General features: G+C 42.2%; 1 protein-coding gene and 1 long non-coding RNA gene across 14 annotated transcripts in view; one reads left to right on the forward strand and one right to left on the reverse strand.

Annotated features, from left to right (window-relative positions):
- Positions 1 to 1,968: 1,968 nt before the first annotated feature.
- Positions 1,969 to 4,313, reverse strand: LOC140476949 (uncharacterized). Its single transcript, XR_011960631.1, has 3 exons — positions 4,108 to 4,313; positions 3,783 to 3,877; positions 1,969 to 2,771 (listed from the first exon to the last, which is right to left on the reverse strand). It is a non-coding gene; the product is annotated as an uncharacterized lncRNA (long non-coding RNA).
- A 1,047-nt stretch (positions 4,314 to 5,360) lies between these two features.
- The window catches only part of adgrb1a (adhesion G protein-coupled receptor B1a), a 563,161-nt gene continuing 549,308 nt past the window's right edge, over positions 5,361 to 19,213 (forward strand). For 6 of the 13 annotated variants that reach the window (XM_072569956.1, XM_072569965.1, XM_072569967.1 and 3 more), the window contains exons 1-2: positions 5,363 to 5,889; positions 9,611 to 10,660. In XM_072569956.1, coding sequence (XP_072426057.1) covers positions 9,943 to 10,660 — 718 coding nt within the window. In that variant the 5' untranslated portion in view covers positions 5,363 to 5,889; positions 9,611 to 9,942. Of the gene's footprint in view, positions 5,890 to 8,279; positions 8,534 to 9,610; positions 10,661 to 19,213 lie in introns of those variants that run through there. The other 7 variants (XM_072569963.1, XM_072569962.1, XM_072569960.1 and 4 more) reach the window with 7 other exon arrangements.

A 19,213-nucleotide genomic window follows, 5' to 3' on the forward strand; every position in this document is an offset into this window, starting at 1 on the left:
GGACTATTAATAGGTCTCATCACATTGCCCAGTGACCCAATGGATAATTGACATTCTTGTTTGATATTATAGACATAACCAAAGACATGCAAATCGGAGGCTATTAGTAAAAAGGTTGCTGCACACATTGATCTTTTGGCATGACAGTTTAGGTAGATTATGTATCATTATACATTTGCATAGCATGTTTAAGATATCAGAAGCAGGTCCTTATTCTTGCATGTAATAAATGTCCAAATTAGGGCACAAAAATATGAATGATCTTGTTCACTTGAAGATTATAATTCAATTAGCATTTTGTGTAAAGATCTGGGTTTCTTTTGTTAATTCAACTTAAGCAAAAATGCATTTTAAATGAATGGTTTCAGTAGTATGGCAGGCAAAGGAATTTCTAACCAATACTGACAGCGTTTGTAAACTACTTTTACACAGCACAAGTTTGTGACATCTTTTCAGAGTTGTTGATGTAACACTGCAAAGCTTTTATTGGGATTCACATAATGGCACTGCTTTAATGCAGGTACTAGTTTGGCACCAGTCATTGCTGGCTCCATACCACTCTGTATTTGGCCATAACAGAGTTTCAGCATAATTAAAATGCATGCTCAGAGCTCCACTCATCGGTATCCAAATGCTGATGATGTTTTAATGGCAGTAAAGATCTGACTATCTGGTTTAGCTTTTCAGGAACAGAAGGGGAGTCCAATATCTTGAATGCTTTTGAAAATTAATTTTATACCATTTTCGGTTGGACTGAATCTCACATTAAAGCACCTGCTATTACTCTACACTAATAGTCTGTGATTAGGAGAGGCGGAAAGTAATTTGCAACTGGCAAGACCTCTGGTACATTCTCTGCCCATATATTATACTCTGATGACCAGAAATGCATGCATGCTTACAGATGCTTATTAGCAGTGCTTATAGAGATTTTGAGAGTGCAGGTGATAATATCTTGCTTTCAAAACATTACCAGGTCCCTGCAGTGAATTTTCAAACATGAATTCTAAAAGACCTTTTTTTTAAAAATATCTGGTTTGCTGCAACTGAACAAAGTTAAGCCCAAGCAGTCAAGATTACAATGTTGACACTTTCTAGCCAAAGATGTGGGTTACATTGCCATTATTACGTCAAAGCGTAGTGGAGACTGATATTTATCAGTGTGCAAAAGGAAGTTATATCACAAATTCAGACTCACTTATCATATTCACCTTGGAGACCTCAAATTAGGCAAATGAAAATAAAACAAATTTGTAACTATTCATAAAAGGGAGTCAAAATACCAACATGTGAAAGAAAATTACACAGTAGATCACTCATTACTGTTTAAGGGAAAAATTGGATCTCTATTTTCATCCCTTAGAATGGAAAATCATCCCTTAGAATAGAAAGGTGAAGCTTGTTAGTAGAATCAGAAAATAAGGAGAATAGAAAAACATACATAGCACAATCAAAGAGAAGGATTCAATGGTTTTGATTGTATAAAGATTATCTGAATGAGCCAATATTGAGGCAATCTTTTAAAAGTATGCTTTTAGTAAAAAAAAACTTAAGAAATAATTATGAAACAATGGGGGAAATTATAGAAACATAGAATAAAACCAACAAAACAAAAATGGAATATGGCCCACAGTGTTAGTGCTCATCCTGCTCTTTCTCTTATTTCCACAACTCTCATTTTTTACCTTTGAGTATTTATCCAATTTTCTCCCAATGTTATTATTGAATCTGTTTCTTTACCTACTCAGACAATATATCCCAGATTATAACATATGGAGAAGTAAACAAAATCATAGCAGATGAAAGTCTAAAATAAATAATGAAATGTTGGAAAGAAGACATTTCAGTCAAAGTTTGGCTGTCACAAATATGCTTTTATCAAGTGTCTACACCCAAAAGGTTAAGTAATCTTTCTGGCCCAGAGAGGCTAAGCCACAACATATAAACAAGAGAGCAGTCATTCATGAGATTTATTGGGATTCCCATGAAGGCATCTTTTGCCTTAAGGTTTTGGTGTAAATGTAAATAGTAGAGTTAAAGTTTCAAGTCTGTGACCTGTCATCAAAAATGAAGGAAAAATAGAGTATGTGAAAAATAGAGCATAATTTGCCTGAACTACACAGTATGTCCAGTATTTTCTGTTTCTTATTTCAGGTCCCTGGAATTCATAATGATTTAACCTACATTTAGAAAAAAACTTAACCAGGTGGTAGAAAAAGATTGGGAATGGGGACTAGTTGGGACACTGCTCCAAGATGTCTGAAAATCTCAGGAATGGGAGCACAAAGTGATAATGTGGCTGTGGAGAACACTACAACTGCTGGAGGCTGAAGTCATTACAATGACAGAAGACATTGAAAGTGTCATAAGTGTTGGTGAATACAGACTAAACAAGGGAAGAATGCATATAAGAAATAAATAGAAATGAATACGTTCGTATAAGGACAAACTAACACAGTTGTTTTACAGGGACAGTGTTTTTGGTTTGTCCTGGGGAGGAAACAACACTTTCTATCTCAGGTTGAAGAATGACGAGATTCAAGGTAGTGTGGGGACAATTCTCCAAATGACATGCAAGGGCTGAGATACCAGCAGACTGGAAGTAATACCATAAAGGTAAACTGGATTTCCTGCATGAAAGCTTGTCCCATGGCAAAAAACTGAGGGAGAAGTGGACTGTTAAACAGAGATTACCAATGCATTTCAAGGTCAACATTTTCTCCTGCGGTCCTCGTCCTCGTTCTCCTGTGTTCCAGTGTCCTCTTCCCTTTCTGTCAGGAATAAATGAATTGCAAACTGTAAGGAAACAGTCCTATCTGTTAAACAAAGATATAAGTCAAATGTTCCCCGTCTAAGACAGCAAATGAGGAGAGGCAATGGTCTAGTGGTATTAAGACTTGACTATTAATTCAGAGACCCAGGAAACGTTTTAGGGACCAGTGTTCAAATTCTGCTGTTGTGGATGGTAAAATTTGAATTCAGTAAAATGAAAAGTTTAATGAAGACAATAAAACCTTCATTGATTGTTGAAAAAAAAACAAATCTGGTTCACTAGGGAAGGTAGCTGCTACCCTTACCTGGTCTGGGTAACATGTCACTCCAGACCCAAACAATGTGGTTGACTCTGATCTGCCCTCAGGACAATTAGAAGATGGACAGGAAACGGTGCCCTGGACAATGATGCCCAAATCCTGGGAATGACTTTTTTAAAAAAAAAGATTAACAACATAACGGCATAAAATGGGCGTCCTGTAGATTATCATTTCACAGAAGCCGATTGTCCTCCATGGATAAGGACGAAAGTAACATTTAAGCAACTTCCTGTAGGGAACATGGGACCTGTTTCATCAACAAACTTCAAAAGGATGTCAAAGTCAGGACCCTCCGACCGTAATGACAGGTGCACAATGTATTGATGCAACAACACACCAGATATGGGGAAGTTGACTGACAGGGGACATCCACTCACGACATTCGCTCAACAGAACTGCAGGCAAAGTCAATGACTCAGGTAGTCCTTCTCAATGTGTCGCACGGATTGTGTCGTCCACCAATTGAATCTCCAGTTGCCGGGAGCTCTGAGTTGAAGGTTGTTTCCGGTCGCCTGCGATGCTCATTGAGTTGGGACCACGTTGAAGAAAACGCAAGTGCCATCAAGCGGTTGTTCTCCCCAGTTCTCAGACAACGCGATCACATCCCCACTCCACCACCTCCACCCCCTCCCACTCCACGGCAGGCACACGGTGCTGAAATACAGGAATTGGAAATCCTCTTGCACTGACCTGAGCTGCGGAGTTAAATGGGAAGTCCTGACAGGAACAATTATCAGAGAGTGTTCCAACCGAGAGCCAGCTTGAAATGCACAGTCAGGCAGCATCTGCGGAGAGACGCACACACACACACAGACCCTATCAGCTCGATCACCCTCTGTCAGTGCTATGCCCTTACGGCCCCCCACCCCCCACCCCATTCACTGGGGGACCTTGCTCAGTAACAATAAAGCAATTGAAAACACATTCCCACGCCGTCTGTAATGTAGGTTGAGATGTGAAATGACCCTGACCTGGGAATTGAGCCCGGCCGTTTTTACATGATACAAATAAATACCTTTCCAGTAAAGTTCAAGTCAACCGCCCAACGCTGACGCTAAGGCAGTTCGGTTGTTTCCAATTCCGGGCAGTGGCCCCCGCTCGGTGTGGAACAGTGAGATGTTGCGGAACGATATTTAGAGCGATCGTTAAAAGGACAGCCCCAGCCTGGTCCTGTCTGTGGACAGAAATCACTGTGTGACACATGTGTCTTCAAAGGAGAGGCGGGGGGGTGGGGGGGGGGGGGTGTTGACGAGGGGGAAGGTACGCGGTTTTAAAAATTAAAGAATCAAAATGGATCAATTCCACCCCCGCCGCCCCCAACATGTTAGCTTTAAGTGGAAATTCCTTGAGAGTAGCTGTTTGAACACTGGTAGAGACCGGTACTGCCCTGCAGTGAGGCAGGTGGTGGCTAGAGAAACACCTGACCGTGAGTACATAAACGCTTCAAGCTGCTTACCTAGAGAGCTTGGATGTTATGAGTATCTCCTAGATATATTACCAGATAGAGAGGAGGTGTTTGAGAGCACCGAACAAGGATTCTTTGAGCAATTGTCAAGGCAATTCCTTATTAATAAAAAAAAGATTTTGTTTTCGGGATAGGTAGACGAAGGGGAATCGGGAAATGACTATTGCAAAAGCCTAGCGCTGAAAGACGTGACACGAGCTTCCCCTGACGCTCAAATCTTTTTTTCCCCCTGTCTATACAATCTCACAGATTACATGTGCATAGGCATATGGAACAAGAAAAAACTGGCTTCCCGTCTGACAAATAGGAAAGACCTGTGTTTGAGATCAACTACCAAAATGTTTCAGAATCCAATACTCCCCTTCCGAGGCAAAACAGGTGCTATTTCTCAGTGCTGCGTCGGAGTGAGAGTGGAAATTGCCCCTTGGCTATTGCCGATTTCTGTTTCGGTCCCAGCCCATTTAACTCCAGGGATTTCCATTCGCTGTCCGCATGCCGCAGCAAAACAGCAACAAAAAAATAAATTTTAACACAAAAAAAAGAGACTTGAGAAACAAATGTCGAAAAAGAGAATTTGCACCCAGGGTTAGCATGGGGTTGACCCAGACAGACAGAATCGCACCGAAAGAGGAAAAGGGATTACAGTGCAATGCAACAGAGATTTGGAATGGCTGAAGGAGATGTGTGTGTGTGTGTGTGTGTAGGCGGGGGTCTCCTTGGTTCTGGGTGCTTCAGATCCTTTCGTTGTTTGAATCCTCTGCGTTCCTCACTCTTGCTAAGAGCTCTCCTGCAACGTATAATCAGAAAAGCTGAAGAGAGCCTGACGTAAGGAATGCGCTCCCCGTTCCAACGTGCTGGCTGTCAGTAGGTGGGAAATGAGAAGGGGAGAACTCGGCGCCTTGTCAGATCATTGTCAACATTTCCCCCACTTTCACCTCCCTGCACCCTCCCTCCCTCCCCGACATCTCATCACTTTTACTACAAGGATGCTCCAAGTGGCAGTGTCTCGACACTCGGGAGAGCAGGAAGGAGCCGTTTTCATTTGGATGTAAACTGTCTGTTTCTGGACTTGACAATTCTCTCTCTCGCTCGGATTAACCGGAGGACATCCGCCTGTGCGCCAGTGATTGTTCTTCACCGTTTTTATTTTCGAGAAAAAAAATCTTCCCGTCACTTCTGCCGGCGTAGTGTCTGTGTGTGTTATACATAATCCCAGCTGCAAGTTATGATCGTCTCTGCTTTGCTATTAACCTTTTAAAATTGGACCTTTTTGCTTGTTAATTGAACCGGAGGTTTGGGGGAAAAGTGCAAATGTTTACTTAGAAACTTGAGGTAAGGATAATACTGCATAGCAAGCCCAGTGCCTGCAAGTTGTGTGTGTGTGTGTGTGTGTGTCTGTGTTTATTTTGTGTGTCTCTCTGTGTGTGTATGTGTGTATTTGTGTGTGTGTGCGTGTTTCTCTGTTTCTCTCTTTCGCCATCTAATGTGGAAACAATTCACACAGCAGAGAGAGAGAGAGTGAAGTGAAATAAAACGCCGTGAGTCGGTGCATTAGCACGGAAGCAAGTTTAGTTTGGGGAACCAGTGGGCACACGTTCGTTAAAAATCGGCGCAGCTGGTCAGGAAACTCTCGGGATATTGGCGAAATTTCACCCGCTCTACCTCCTTCACATTGGTCACCAGGGCAGCCCGGGCGGAATGACAGTGTGTACTGTCAGCGGTCAACACCAGCGAGGGAGCCCGGCTGGGGCACGGCTCGCCAGGCTGACCTGGGCAGCGGTGGGGGCTTGGTGAGCGAAGGCGGGAGCAGTGGGCGATTGCAGGATCAATGCAGCCCTCGCTAAGAAATATCAGCAGCACGCATTTGGTGGCTACGTAGCTATTGGGGGAGGCTAATCCCTGGCAAATGGGGAGGAAGCGGTGGGTGTGTGGGTACTTTTTTTGATCAAGTAGAGACTGGTACAATTACATTTAAAAGGATGAGTACATGGATAGGAAGAGTTAGGAGGGATGTGGGCCAAATGCTGGCAGATGGGATTAGGTTAGTTTGGGATATCTGGTCGGCGTGGACTTTTTGAAAAAGCATAGCTTCGTCAGGAAGGGCTTTTGCCCGAGGCGTCGATTCTCTCGCGCCTCGGATGCTGCCTGACCTGCTGTGCTTTTCCAGCACCACATTCTCGACTCTGATCTCCAGCGCCTGCAGTCCTCACTTTCGCCTATGGACTTGTTGTACCGAAGGGTCTGCTGCTGTGCTGTACAGCTCTATGACACTCTCTGAGCACACCTATTGACGTGGGATTAGTGCAGATAGCTCGGCCTCTTCTGCGCTATAAGACTCCCGGTGACACTCGGGCGGGCCAGATCCGTTTGACACACTAGTGGTGGTTGTAATCCGGCGATACAATTCGCACCAGCAAACCAGCAGGGCTGGCCAGACCGAGGAGAAATCTCAATCTGCACGCTACACTTGGCCAGTGAGGAGACTTCAGCAGTGACAGCGTAAATCGCGTGTGTTCAGCAGCAAATCCCAGCCGCCCCGGCTCTAACAGCCCCTGAATTCACCTGGTTTTATTTTGTTTGATTCTGGAATTTAAACTGCTAGGGAAAAAAAAGATATTTATCATGGCTGGCCATATTGGTTATCAATGAATCTGTCGCCAATAAACAAAACACAAAAAAGCCTTGTTTGGGGGGGGGGGGGGGGGGTGGAGGGAGGGTGGGTAGAGGTAGAGTAGAACGTCTGGATTTATCCTGGAAACCTGTTAAACATGAGGTGTGGTGTATCAGGCGGAAGGGCATCCCCAGCCACCGCTTCCCGATGGAGCCCTGGTTCTTCGTGATGGGGTTCATTAACCAAGCACACACTGTTAGCTAGGATTGCTCCAACCCTATTTAACCCCTTCCACCCCGAGGGGGGTGGGTGTAAACAGCCCGTAGGGTGTTCTCAGCAACGACTGTTGAGGAGCAAATCAAGCCCACCACCACCACCCCCTTCCCCACAAAAAAAACTAAACCTCTCACCCTTTTATAACTTGCCACCAGAAACCTCATTGGGACGAGGGAAGGGACGAGTGGGCTCTGACTGGGGGAGGCCGGGGTGGGGGGTGGGGTAAGAGCAAAGAAAACTCCCCCACCCCCACCCCTCCCCTCTTCAGACAGGGTAATAGTGCAGCCTCAGTCTACATCACCAAAGTCTTTTCCCAGAGGACACTCCTTGCACTTAATGCTTAGATGAGTGCACAGCATTGGGCAAAAGGGTAGCGGGGGAAACCGCGCTGGGCAGTTTTAATAATGCGCCCACCGTACAATCCTGCCACCTTCCCTCTGCCTCTTCTCCCAGTTTTAGTTGGCACAGATGGCTTTGTTCGAACACAGTAATATTTCTCCCCCCCAAACAAGATGTGGTTGCATTATGAGTCATAGAGAGTGCGATCTCTCTCCACACTCTGAGCTTGCTCAACCGGCCAGTTCTCTCATTTCCCCCGCCTCCCACCCCATGTCCCTTTCTCATTTTGGCTGAGAGCCGCTAATTCAGCTCGGGAGTGGACCGTCCCCATCGAGGTGAGTGGCTTTCCCGGTCCCCTATCCGTCCGCGCTCCTTGCACACGCATTAAGCTGGGAAGGTGTCGTATTATTATCTATTGGTGGCGGAGGAGGCAACAGATCAGTCGCTTCCAATCCCCTGAAGGGAGAGGCCATAAGGGGGAAGCAGTGTGCGCCCATCGTGATGAGCAAGTTAAAATAGCGAGAATCCACCAGCCTCCCCTCTCTCTTTCTCTCTCCAAGAGCCGCTGGGTTGGATACCTGTCCCAACGTCTATTCGTCCCCATTAGTCTTGCGCCTCAGCCTGACACCCACTGAGCGAGGGAGGTTTTGTTCGGCACACGTTTCCTCAATGCATGAATCCTCTTGAATCAGCAGGAGAGCGGGCGCCAGGCAGAGAAAGCTCAGGCTTCTGTTGATAACACAGCCCAAGGTAGGTACAGCGCCAGACTGGCAGACAGTATCAGAGATAACACTGAGCTGATCAATGCGTAAAGAGCAGCTCGCTTCTTTCGGAGGGAAAACGAAGTGGGATTTAACGTCGGAGAGGTTCATTGCTTACACCACCTTACTATTGCTAAACGGATTGTTATTGTACTCCTATTAAAACAGGCTAAAACTTCAAAGAGTTGAATATGTTTAAACACAAAATCCCTCCATAACAGTTAATCCACACGTTCAGTTTTTATTTTCAAAATAGTATGTTATCAAATCAACGCGTAAATCGCAGGAAGGTCAATTTCGGGCACTGTCGAGTGCACACGGGCAATATTCAAAATTGACCATTTGTCCCTGGAGCGTGTCGATTTGGAAAATGGTCGCATCAAACAGTTCTGAAGTGCTTAGTCAATTGCGAAATGCACGTTTGCTGATCTGGTCACTGGCAAATATGATGAGGAATTGCTATTCTCCAGGCCCTGTTGGTGAAGTTAGTCTGCGTTAATAGGGAAGAGCTCATAGTTTATTGCTGTGCGCAGGTCTTCAATGCGTTCCTTGCAAACGGTTCAAATCTGCAATGTGCGTGTGAGAGAGCGAGAAAAAGGAGGAAAAAAAATCACACAGTAATGGCAATTAGCTTTAAGTGTTTTTCGAATAACCAGGAGAGAAACATTGCACTTTAATTAGCGTTAATTACCAAAATATTTTGAGATTGTGTGAGAATGTGGAATTCCTGGTTCAATTTTACAAAACAATGAAGCAGACGAGTCCTTTTTGGGGAAAAAAAAACACACCGGTGTGAAAATAAGTTTATTTCGAGACTGCGTATTTTCGCCTGGCCACTGCTAAACAGAAAGGCTAGTTACGCCTTTAATTAAACATGAATCATAGATTAAAAATCTCTCGTTGGGTGAAAGAGTAACGGGGAATAGAGCGAATCAACTAACATTGTGTAGTGGATGGGTGGGGGTGAGAGAGGGGGGGTGAGTAAATATGACTTGAAATAAGAGATTGTTAGTGTCCTTGAGGATATTAAAAGAAAGTGATACCTTTTTTTCTTTTAAATTTTTAGGTTCAGGGTTGATAACTGCACCGTCTGTCTGACTCTCAGGTTCTCCGCCAGCACAGAAATACAATTCTGAATGCATTGAATAAACCACAGTGTTGAGCAGCGTTGCAGAGCAGAAACAATTATCACTTCGGGACTTACAGGGTTATTCTTCGCTTTTTATTAAACAAAAAAAATCCCAGGAATTTACCACAAGGGGGAGAGCTTGGACAAACCTACAAAGATTGCAATGAAATCATCTCCAGGTCTGTCTCTCTAAAAGGCGATCCTGTTATGTCCAGCGTCTGGGCTCTTGCTGCTATTTCCTCGGCGTTTCTTGGGCTAACTGACCTAGGATGAGGTTCCCTGAACCCGCGGGCACTGTGATACTCGCCGCCGCGCTGTGGACCGTGAGCGGCTTGGACCTGGGGCAGAGTCCGTGTACCACCCTGGTCCAGGGCAAACTCTTCGGCTACTTTTCCTCGTCGATGGTCTTCGCTTCCAACTCGTCGGTGTGCTCCTGGATTTTTCAGAACCCGGACCCTCGGAGGTACACGCTGTACATGAAGGTAGCCAAGACCAGCAACGTTTGCGACCGCCACCAGATCCGCACTTACCAGTTCGACTCCTTCCTGACCAGCACCCGCACCTACCTGGGCATGGAGAGCTTTGACGAAGTGTTGAAACTCTGCGACCCCTCGGCCCGCTACGCCTTCCTGCAGTCCGCCAAGCAATACCTTCAGATGAAGCAAATCGCCCGGCCCCGGGCCAGGGGCTCCCGGCTCAAAGACAAGGAGTTCTCGGCCGAGTACCTGGTGGTGGGCAACAGGAACCCCAGCAAGGGAGCTTGCCAGATGCTGTGCAAGTGGCTGGAGACTTGCCTGGCCCTCAGCACCAGCTCCCGTCCCTGTGGCATCATGCAGACCCCTTGCTCCTGCTCCAGGGGTGAAAGCCTGGGACAGGCCACCGAGATGCTGGGCTTAAACAAGAAGGAGGACATTTGTCTGAAGGACGGCGTGTACTTGGAGCATTGCATCAAGAGCCCGAAGGGGAACGGCGAGACGGATTCTCGCGGTAAGTGACTTCTCTTGGCGACTCGACCTTCGCTTCAATTTCGGTTGCAGCTCGAAATCTCTCCGCGCTGTTCTCTCACAAACCGATTGTCGCGAGTTAAGTTTCTTGGTACCTGTGAACCAGACCTTTGTGGGTAGCCCTGTGTGTGTGTGTGTGTGTGTGTGTGATTGGGGAATGCAATGTACCATACAGGTCTATGAGCTTGGAGGTTGAGACATTTTTGCGGGGGGACTGGTGGGCGATCAGTCGGGGAACGGCACATTGAGGAAGGTAGTGAGGAGTGAGGTTCTGGGTGATGGAGGATCACGTCTTAGCCTCTCTCACCGATTGCTGCAAATTGCTGAGGCGATTTCCAATAACTAAACCAAACTAAACCTTTCACTGCTTCCTCACTACATCCTTACTAACAGATTTTGTTTTTGATTTGTATGTTTTGAAATCTGAGAGGATATTTAGTTGGAGATAGCCTTCTGATGACTTTCAAGACCAACTTTCCGACGGACCTGTTGAATTTATTTTTCTTTCCAGCAATGAGATCGACATCATCTGATTGTTGTGGGTGGTGGTGGGGGGAGGAGGGGAGGTGGGTAGTGAGGCAGAGGTGTAAGGATAACGCGTTGGAGACTTTTGAAAGGAATTGCGTCCTTTAATTTTCGAAATGAAATCCTGCCTCATAATCTCCCACTGGAATTCGAGTTACGACAACAACATCAAAAAAAAATCCGCGGAAAATCTGTAATGCTAAAAAAAAAATGCTTTTGTCAAGCTCAGAAAAAGCCCTGTGCGTCTTTGGAAATTTGAAAGTTGGATTTCGAGACTGTTGCTTGTTCGCAGTCAGTAGCTACCCGGGGGTGGGGGCGTGCGCTGTTGTGCAGACCAGCAAGGCGGCATAAGCATGGAGCAATGCGTCGTATCTTCCAATCACCCCCTCAAATAACGCCCACTCCCTACAGTTCAAGAATACAGCTCTGTTGCACGCTGCAACTTTCTCGCAGGCTGGTTTTAAATCCTTCACATCTCATGACATGACCGCTTCTTAAGAAATCTCTGAGCACTCGCCTGGTGTTCTTTGACTTCTACCATTGTTCTGGTCCTGCATGACAGGAGAAACAAATTGAACAAAATTAATCTGTACGACACACGCACAAAAAAAAAGCGGTGCTCAGAAACCCAAGACAAAAATCTGCCCAAAATCTGCCCAAATATGGAATCAGGCCATCCATTTATAGAGAGGAAATACGTTAATGATTCAGGATTGAGAATCATTAATGATGAGACGAAGCGTTTTTTTTTCACAGATAGGTACAGAAACGGGAAATGGGTTGGATCACGTATAACGGGGAGGTGGTCTGGGAAACTGAACGACCAGTGAAGTGTTTCATGTTGAGAGCAAGCGATGTTTTAATGGCAGAGGCATGCTAAGAGTTGTTGTCAAGACATTTGTGTTTTGCTAACTGAATGTAGAGTCTGCTTGTAAGACATGTAACTATTTAAATCTGGCCTCAGTATGTTTCGAACAAAAAGCCACCCAGTTGTCAGTTGTTGACAATTGTGTGTGGTCAAGAGATAGGGATGGAGCTGCATGTGTAGAACTGTTCCTTTCGCGTATCTTAAAGTCATTTTGTTTTCTTCCTTACTATGTTTTGTTAAGTAGTGACAACATGGTTTGTTTTGGGATCGTTTGAGAAGGATGACAATTGTGAATGACCACAAACACTTCTTTTAAACACAGCTTCGGTGTTGTACCTTATATACTCGGTGCTGTTTCTTGTCATGTTTCTTGTCAAGATAAGACAAGTTGATTTATGGCACCCACAGAACAATAGCGAATTGAGAATACATTAGCACCTAATCTCACCGACCAGCACTTGGCTTGTGTCCACACGGGATTTTGTCTGCATTCCCAATGGTTCTGAAAGTTGGACAGTTGGCTTGTATCTCTGTCGGCCGTCTTTCATTGCTCGTCACGTCACCAACCGGGCTGCCATACATCTTCGATTTGTTGCATGGCTTGTTTCTCGTAAATAGACAACGATATTCACAGCATTTAGTCAATAGGTGCAGACCCCTGAACGCATGTTAAAAGGTGTCACCTCAAGACATTGGTGATTTCAGTGATCATTTTTGTTAAGGGATTGGGGATGAGAGAGGGATGCACAGACCAACATCGCAGTTATGTTAAACTAACTCCAGTAGGTTAGGATACTTCACAATTGTTGGGAGCATTAAATAAAGTATATATTTGACAAATGACTTCTATACTGATTATAGACGGATTGTCTAGCAAAGGCAGGCCACCAACAATGATGCAAATTAGAATGAATATATGGTACATATCAGGATCCTTGTTCTGGAATGGACCCCTTTCTCAATGATGGCACCATACAGAATAAATGGATATCAGAAAGTGCAATTGTGAGGATGGATGTCATATAGAAGCTATATAGGAATGGAGAAAATGAAAATCAAAGTCAACACTGAGTACTGCATCTTGGAGTGAATATATCTAGGATTTTGATCATGCTTTTTGACAATTAAACTCTTGCTGGAGCCTGTTGATAAACAAGGGAAGACTGTGGAATCAGTGAGATCATTCATCTAGTGGTCAGTTGGTGCAATAAATGTCAGAATCCATAATTTTCTTTGTACATTTATTTGCAAAGTAACAAAACTAACCAGAGGGGGAAAAGAGGCATAGCTAGGAGACCTGAGTTCAAGTCCCACCTGTTCGAGATGTGTATAATACCATCTCTCAACAGGCTGCTCAGAAAATATCTGTTAAACTGTGTCTGAACCATAGGAGCAGGCAAGTAGTGCAAGGTATTAATCTACCAATGCTCTGCCATATGGACCATTTGGACTCAGACTGATGAACATGACTCTCCCTCTGGGCTATTTCTGATCTCATCAAGACCACTGTGGTGATGGGGGAATTGCCTCAGTGTGCACCTGCTTAGTTAGGAATTGCTATGAAGAATCACTGGTATGAAGCCAGCAAGACAGAAAAAGACCAGAGCTCACTTTATAGCTTTATGGATGTGCATAACATGGTGTCTTACCTTTTCAGATTATGGGAATGTTACATGGTCGAATTATTTGGTCAATCAGTTGGCTAGTCATATTTTCTGTGATGGATGCTACCCATCAGCACTGAAAATTGCATCTCATAATTATACCTGGGTGTTTCTCCCTTCAAACATTACTGATTGAAGTATTTCAGTCTCCACCTTCAGCCTGCACAGAAAATGAAATAACTTGTGAGAAGCCCATCAATTATGAATTTAATGTTATTGATCAGACTGAGTGGCCGTTGTCTGAATAGAGTTGGCTGAATGGATTTTCTTGTTCTATGTTTGAGTTCATGGTTGATCTGCAATTTTAAATGGAAAATAACTGTGGGTGGGAAAGGTTGGTGCCATTGGCAATATTTGAGTGGATATCAGCTGCATCAAGTCATCTGCTGCAACAAATCAGCTGTTCTTCTGTTCCAGGGGCTAGTTCCCAGATGGTAAAGTCTTTGATCTAGTCATCTGGTTACTCAATTAAATGTTAAGCTGCTGGTGATGCAAATTTGTTACAGAGAAAGCAAAATAAGGATGGACTTTTGGGAAAGGTTCTGACACATTTATGTTATTGTCGATATCAAATAAAAACTGATCAGATGTTATTTTATGCAAAATCCTTATCTCAAGATTTCAGTTCGTAACTGGAGGCCAGAAACAATGGGTATAGGTTTAAAGTGAGATGGGAAAGATTTAAAAGGGACCTAAGGAGCACCTTTTTCACACAGAGGGTGGTGCATGTATGATTTGAGCTGTCAGAGGAAGTGGTGCAGACTGGTACAATTACAACATTTAAAAGGCATCTGAATGGGTATATGAATAGGAAGGGTTTGGAGGGATATGGGCCGCATGCTGGCAAATTGGATTAGCTTAATTTACGATATCCGGTCAGCATGGAGGAGTTGAACTGAAGATTCTGTTACTTTGCTGTATTTCTTTATGACTCTATAACTGCTGATCCAATGATATCCCTTTCCTGAGTGGAAAGACACATGAGTTTTGCAAATGTGAAGAATCAAGGGATAGAAATCAAAGGGAAAATAAAATTGTGTAGGAAGATCATCCTTGATTTTACTGAAAGACGGATAGGTTTGAGGAGTAATGTGTCCTGTTCCTATGTTGTACATCTGTGCAACTGTTGTTTCAGTTGTCATGGTGCAGAATAAGTAATTTTGGATATTCCCAGGAGGGAGTCAATGCTTCAATTTCACCAGCATTAATGAAATGTTACATTTTATCACTGGGATTTGTAATTTATTCCAAAACCACGAGCCCACATTCTAGAATTCCTGCCTCTACAACTCCTCCGCTCCCTCACTTTCGAGGCATTTCATTAAAACCTTCCTATTTGATCACCTGTCTTCCTCTTAGATCCTTTGTTCAATTGCCAAGTTTTGTCTGGTAAAATTTCTGTAAAGGATGTTCCAAATATTCAACAATATTAAAGGTACTACATAAATGCAGCTAAATCAAATTGTTTCCATAGCTTTTTAATGAACTTTATTAACAGGATTCATCTGTAGTCAGAGACTCGAGGGAGATGATGACAGCTGACATTCAGTCCAAAAATCCTTAGCAAATGAGTTTAGAATATTTGAATATTATGTTCCTTATTACTGTCTACCATATGCCAAAATATGTCAATGGGCTTTACGGAATGTTTTTGGAATAACAATTGAGTTTTAAAGTGGGAGGATAAGTCTATAAAACTACAAAAGTTAAATGCATGAGACCTTTTTTTTATAAACATGAGAATCAAGTGTTAAATTAGTTAAGTTTCAGTAAGTTTAAATGTAGATTTTTATTTTACATTATAAGTGAGTTGCACTTATATATATGGGTGGAAAGTGTTTGATTATGTTAATTTGTATTTGACATTGTGCTGTACTTGTCAGAATAAGCCATAATGGTATAAAATGAAATTCTAATCTCTCCTCTCCTTGCCATATGTCTCACTTATATTCATTTTTGTGATCGTAACATATTGAATGAAAGCCTTTTAATTTCCGTCCTCTCGCATTGTGCAACATGCCATTCTTCAGTTGTCAGCTGCTCTATCCAGCGATCCCTTCAGGAATATACATGTTTGGGTATTTGGAAGCCAGGTTCTGCTCAGCTAGCCTCCATAGTTGAGCAGCCAACTGACTTTAACTATCTAATAATGAATGACTACCTGAGTGGTGTACTGCAAAATGCTTCATTCGTGTGGAACATAGCCTAGCATGACTGAACAATCGAAACGAACAGGAATTCTTTTTCTTTAGGAAGAACTTCACTTTATACCACAATGTACAGTATTTGTGTTGATATATTGTATCTCATTGGGAGCATCTCATTCAGTGTGAAAGGAATTATGATTAAAAACAATAAAATATATGATATGAAATTTATTTTGCCCACTCAATCCAACTGTAAAAGAAAAAAAAACTGCTTTTAAAGAAATACTGTATATAACAAGATACATTTTGAGAAAAAAAATCCATTTTACATATCAAAAACCAACAATAAACACAAATATAGCGCAGTGTGACTCAAAACCAGGACCCCCTCTAACTGGTTTAATTAATGTACTTTATTTCCCAATTTCAGAAGAATATGAGCATCAAGAATAAATCTTTTAATGTAAGCCCATTGAACATGTAAAATATCTCAAGGTACTTCATCAGTAAGTCATTAAACATGCTGAGCTGGTAAGGAGTTATTTCATGGGGTCAATAAAACCTGTTGAGTGTTGACACCTTCCGAAGTTATGTGACAGTGAACTTAGGATCGAGGTGGCTGAACATTTTATGCAAAAATCAGAATCAGTGAGTTAGAGGAATTGGACAGGAAATCAGCTGATATTTCAGAGATTATAGAAGGATTTCCAAGAATGTAGAGGTATTTATTTTTGAATGACGGTGCTTATTTTATTTGTCACATTTCGAGAGATGGAGCATAAGTATAGGACAGTTGGGATGGGAATAATGGTTGAATGGCCTTGCAAGACAGGATGCGCCCAGCAGAGCTTTGGGCAATCAATTCTTATTGAGGGAAAGAGGACTTAACAAGTATTGACAAGATTTAGGATAGCCAAGTGTTGTACTAACCATGACAATTACAAGGGTTATTGTGGTGCATGGGGATGAAATGAAGGCTAAGAGGTGAGGATAAGTGATCTCTGTGATGAACACAAGAATTTCAATCTCAAGCCTGAATTAAACAGGATTGCAAGATAACATAGAACCTCGGTGGTCTTGAGAGAAACATAGTGGGGTGGCTGAAGTTGATGAAAAAGGAACAGAGTTGGTTGGTTTGAGAGAAGTGGCAGACAGCTTTAGCAGGGAACCAGCAACAATAAGTAAAAGGTGAGTTGATGCCTGCAAGTAGTGACAGCATGTAAATTTTTAGTGACAGCATGTAAATTAAAAAAAAGAACTGTTGTTTATTACTCTCTAAACTAGTCATCTTTTGGCTGTATGAGAAAAATTGTCAATTTACCCAAGTGAATATCAGTTTTAGTACTTACTCATCCAATGTCATTCTCCAAATACCCTACTGCTACCCAAAGGGACATAATGTTAGCTCATTACAAAAATAGAAATTTCTTGAGAAACTCAGTAGGTTGGGCAGATCTGTGGAGAGAAAGCAGAGGTAACATTTCGGGTCCCGTGACCCCTCTTCCAAACTATTGTTTATGGTAGTACATTAGTAAAGCATGGCACGAAGTGAAAGTTTAGAGGTGATTAACATATTGTATTATCTTAGCCCAACATTATTTATTATCTTTCAAATACCTCAGAAAAGTGAATATTATGTTATCAAACTAAATTTAACTAATGTTGTGCAATTTCTTTGATACTTCTTGATATATCTTATTCTAATAAAGATCTTATTGTATTATTGGTCAGATACCAATTAATTGCAAAACGTTCCTATTGCTTGAACATGTGCTAAAAGTTCATAACATATTACAGGTGTTATTATTTGGTGCTTGGATTCTGAACTAGAGGTAAATGGGTTTGTGATTTTCAGTGATGTGCATATCAGATTTGTTTTAAGAGGGGATCAGAAAGTCATTTGAATTACTGAGCTAAAAACACCGTTTCTCAGAAATCAGATATCTTAACTGAAATGACTAGGCAAACTGTATGGTGAGATAATTGGTAGGATGTGAATTTGGTCAAACTTTTATAATCTACTAAAATTGGTTGCCAGATGCCAAAAGCAAAGATCAATTTTTGCAGAAGAACTGATTCAGTTCGTGGAATGAGTTAGTTTGTGGAATCAGAGTTAATCAGAGCTGGAAATAAATCATAAGCTATTTTAGCAGACTCAAAGTGTTCAGACTCGAAAAAAAACATACAGTTCAGTAAGAAATGTTGAAGTGAATTCAGGAGTGGTACTCCACTGGGTTGAGTGGCTAGAAAGCATACTTCTGGAAAAAAAAGAGTTCATTTCATTTACTTTTTCTGATGAGAACTTTCTACTTTTTAAAATCTTTTATGTAATAAGCTTATGTTCTTTTGGTAAAAGTACATTGACAGTCTCTTGTGATTTTCTGTGACTGATCTCCATGGCAACCAAATCGCAAAAGAAGTTAATTAAGCCAAGTTTTACTCTTGCAACTGATTTGTTCAACACTATCATCAGCTTGGAGGATAAAATACAGGAACTTGGGAAAATATTTGGAAACTGCAAAAACACTGCCTTATCCATGACTGACGTTATGATAGCTGCTCAGGAAAACACCCCCCAAGAATATTCCCATTGAATATTTCCTCTGTGCTATCTGTACAATATGCTTAAACAGCAGTATTAGAAATATACGACCTTCACTGTGTGACATTTCCATTTCCTGGATACCATGCATGGCGTTTCTTTGAATTCATCTCAAGTCACTGAAAATTCAGCACTGAAGGCATCATTGTAACTCATCTTCCCTCTGTTGGTGCCAGTTCCGCAACAGAACCTGTACTCAAATCTGAATTTCTGGCACTTTTAACTTTTTGCCTGTGAATCAAATAATTGACTCAATTTAAGGACTTAATTGACCGTTAAGTGCTTTGGAGTATCCCAAAGTGGAGAAAGATGCTATACAAGAACACATACACATTTTTAGTGGCCACCTATTCATTGCATCCTTATTTCTAGCAAACTTTTGCATTAGCAATAAATTTCGTCAATGCTTCATGAAAAAGCATAACCTCTATTTGTCTTTTACTGTTTTATCTGATGAATGAATGCAATTTCATGTTATTTACTGACTCAAACTTGTATGCAACTTGCAAAAGTCCTTTTTCTTCTCCAGTCAACACTATTTGTTTCAACTTTGTCAATGTAAATATTTCAGTCATTCCTTCTAATACTGCAATTATAAATAATATTTTATTATGCTTTCAAGACAGCTGTTAAAAGTCTGTATTGTCTGTTCTGGATTTATTTTACTTGGAAATCTTAAAAAGGAGAGGAGGCATGAAAAAAAAGCTTTAATTTCACATGAAACACTATT

The sequence above is a fragment of the Chiloscyllium punctatum genome, chromosome 5, assembly GCF_047496795.1.
Source record: "Chiloscyllium punctatum isolate Juve2018m chromosome 5, sChiPun1.3, whole genome shotgun sequence".
Lineage (NCBI taxonomy): Eukaryota > Metazoa > Chordata > Chondrichthyes > Orectolobiformes > Hemiscylliidae > Chiloscyllium > Chiloscyllium punctatum.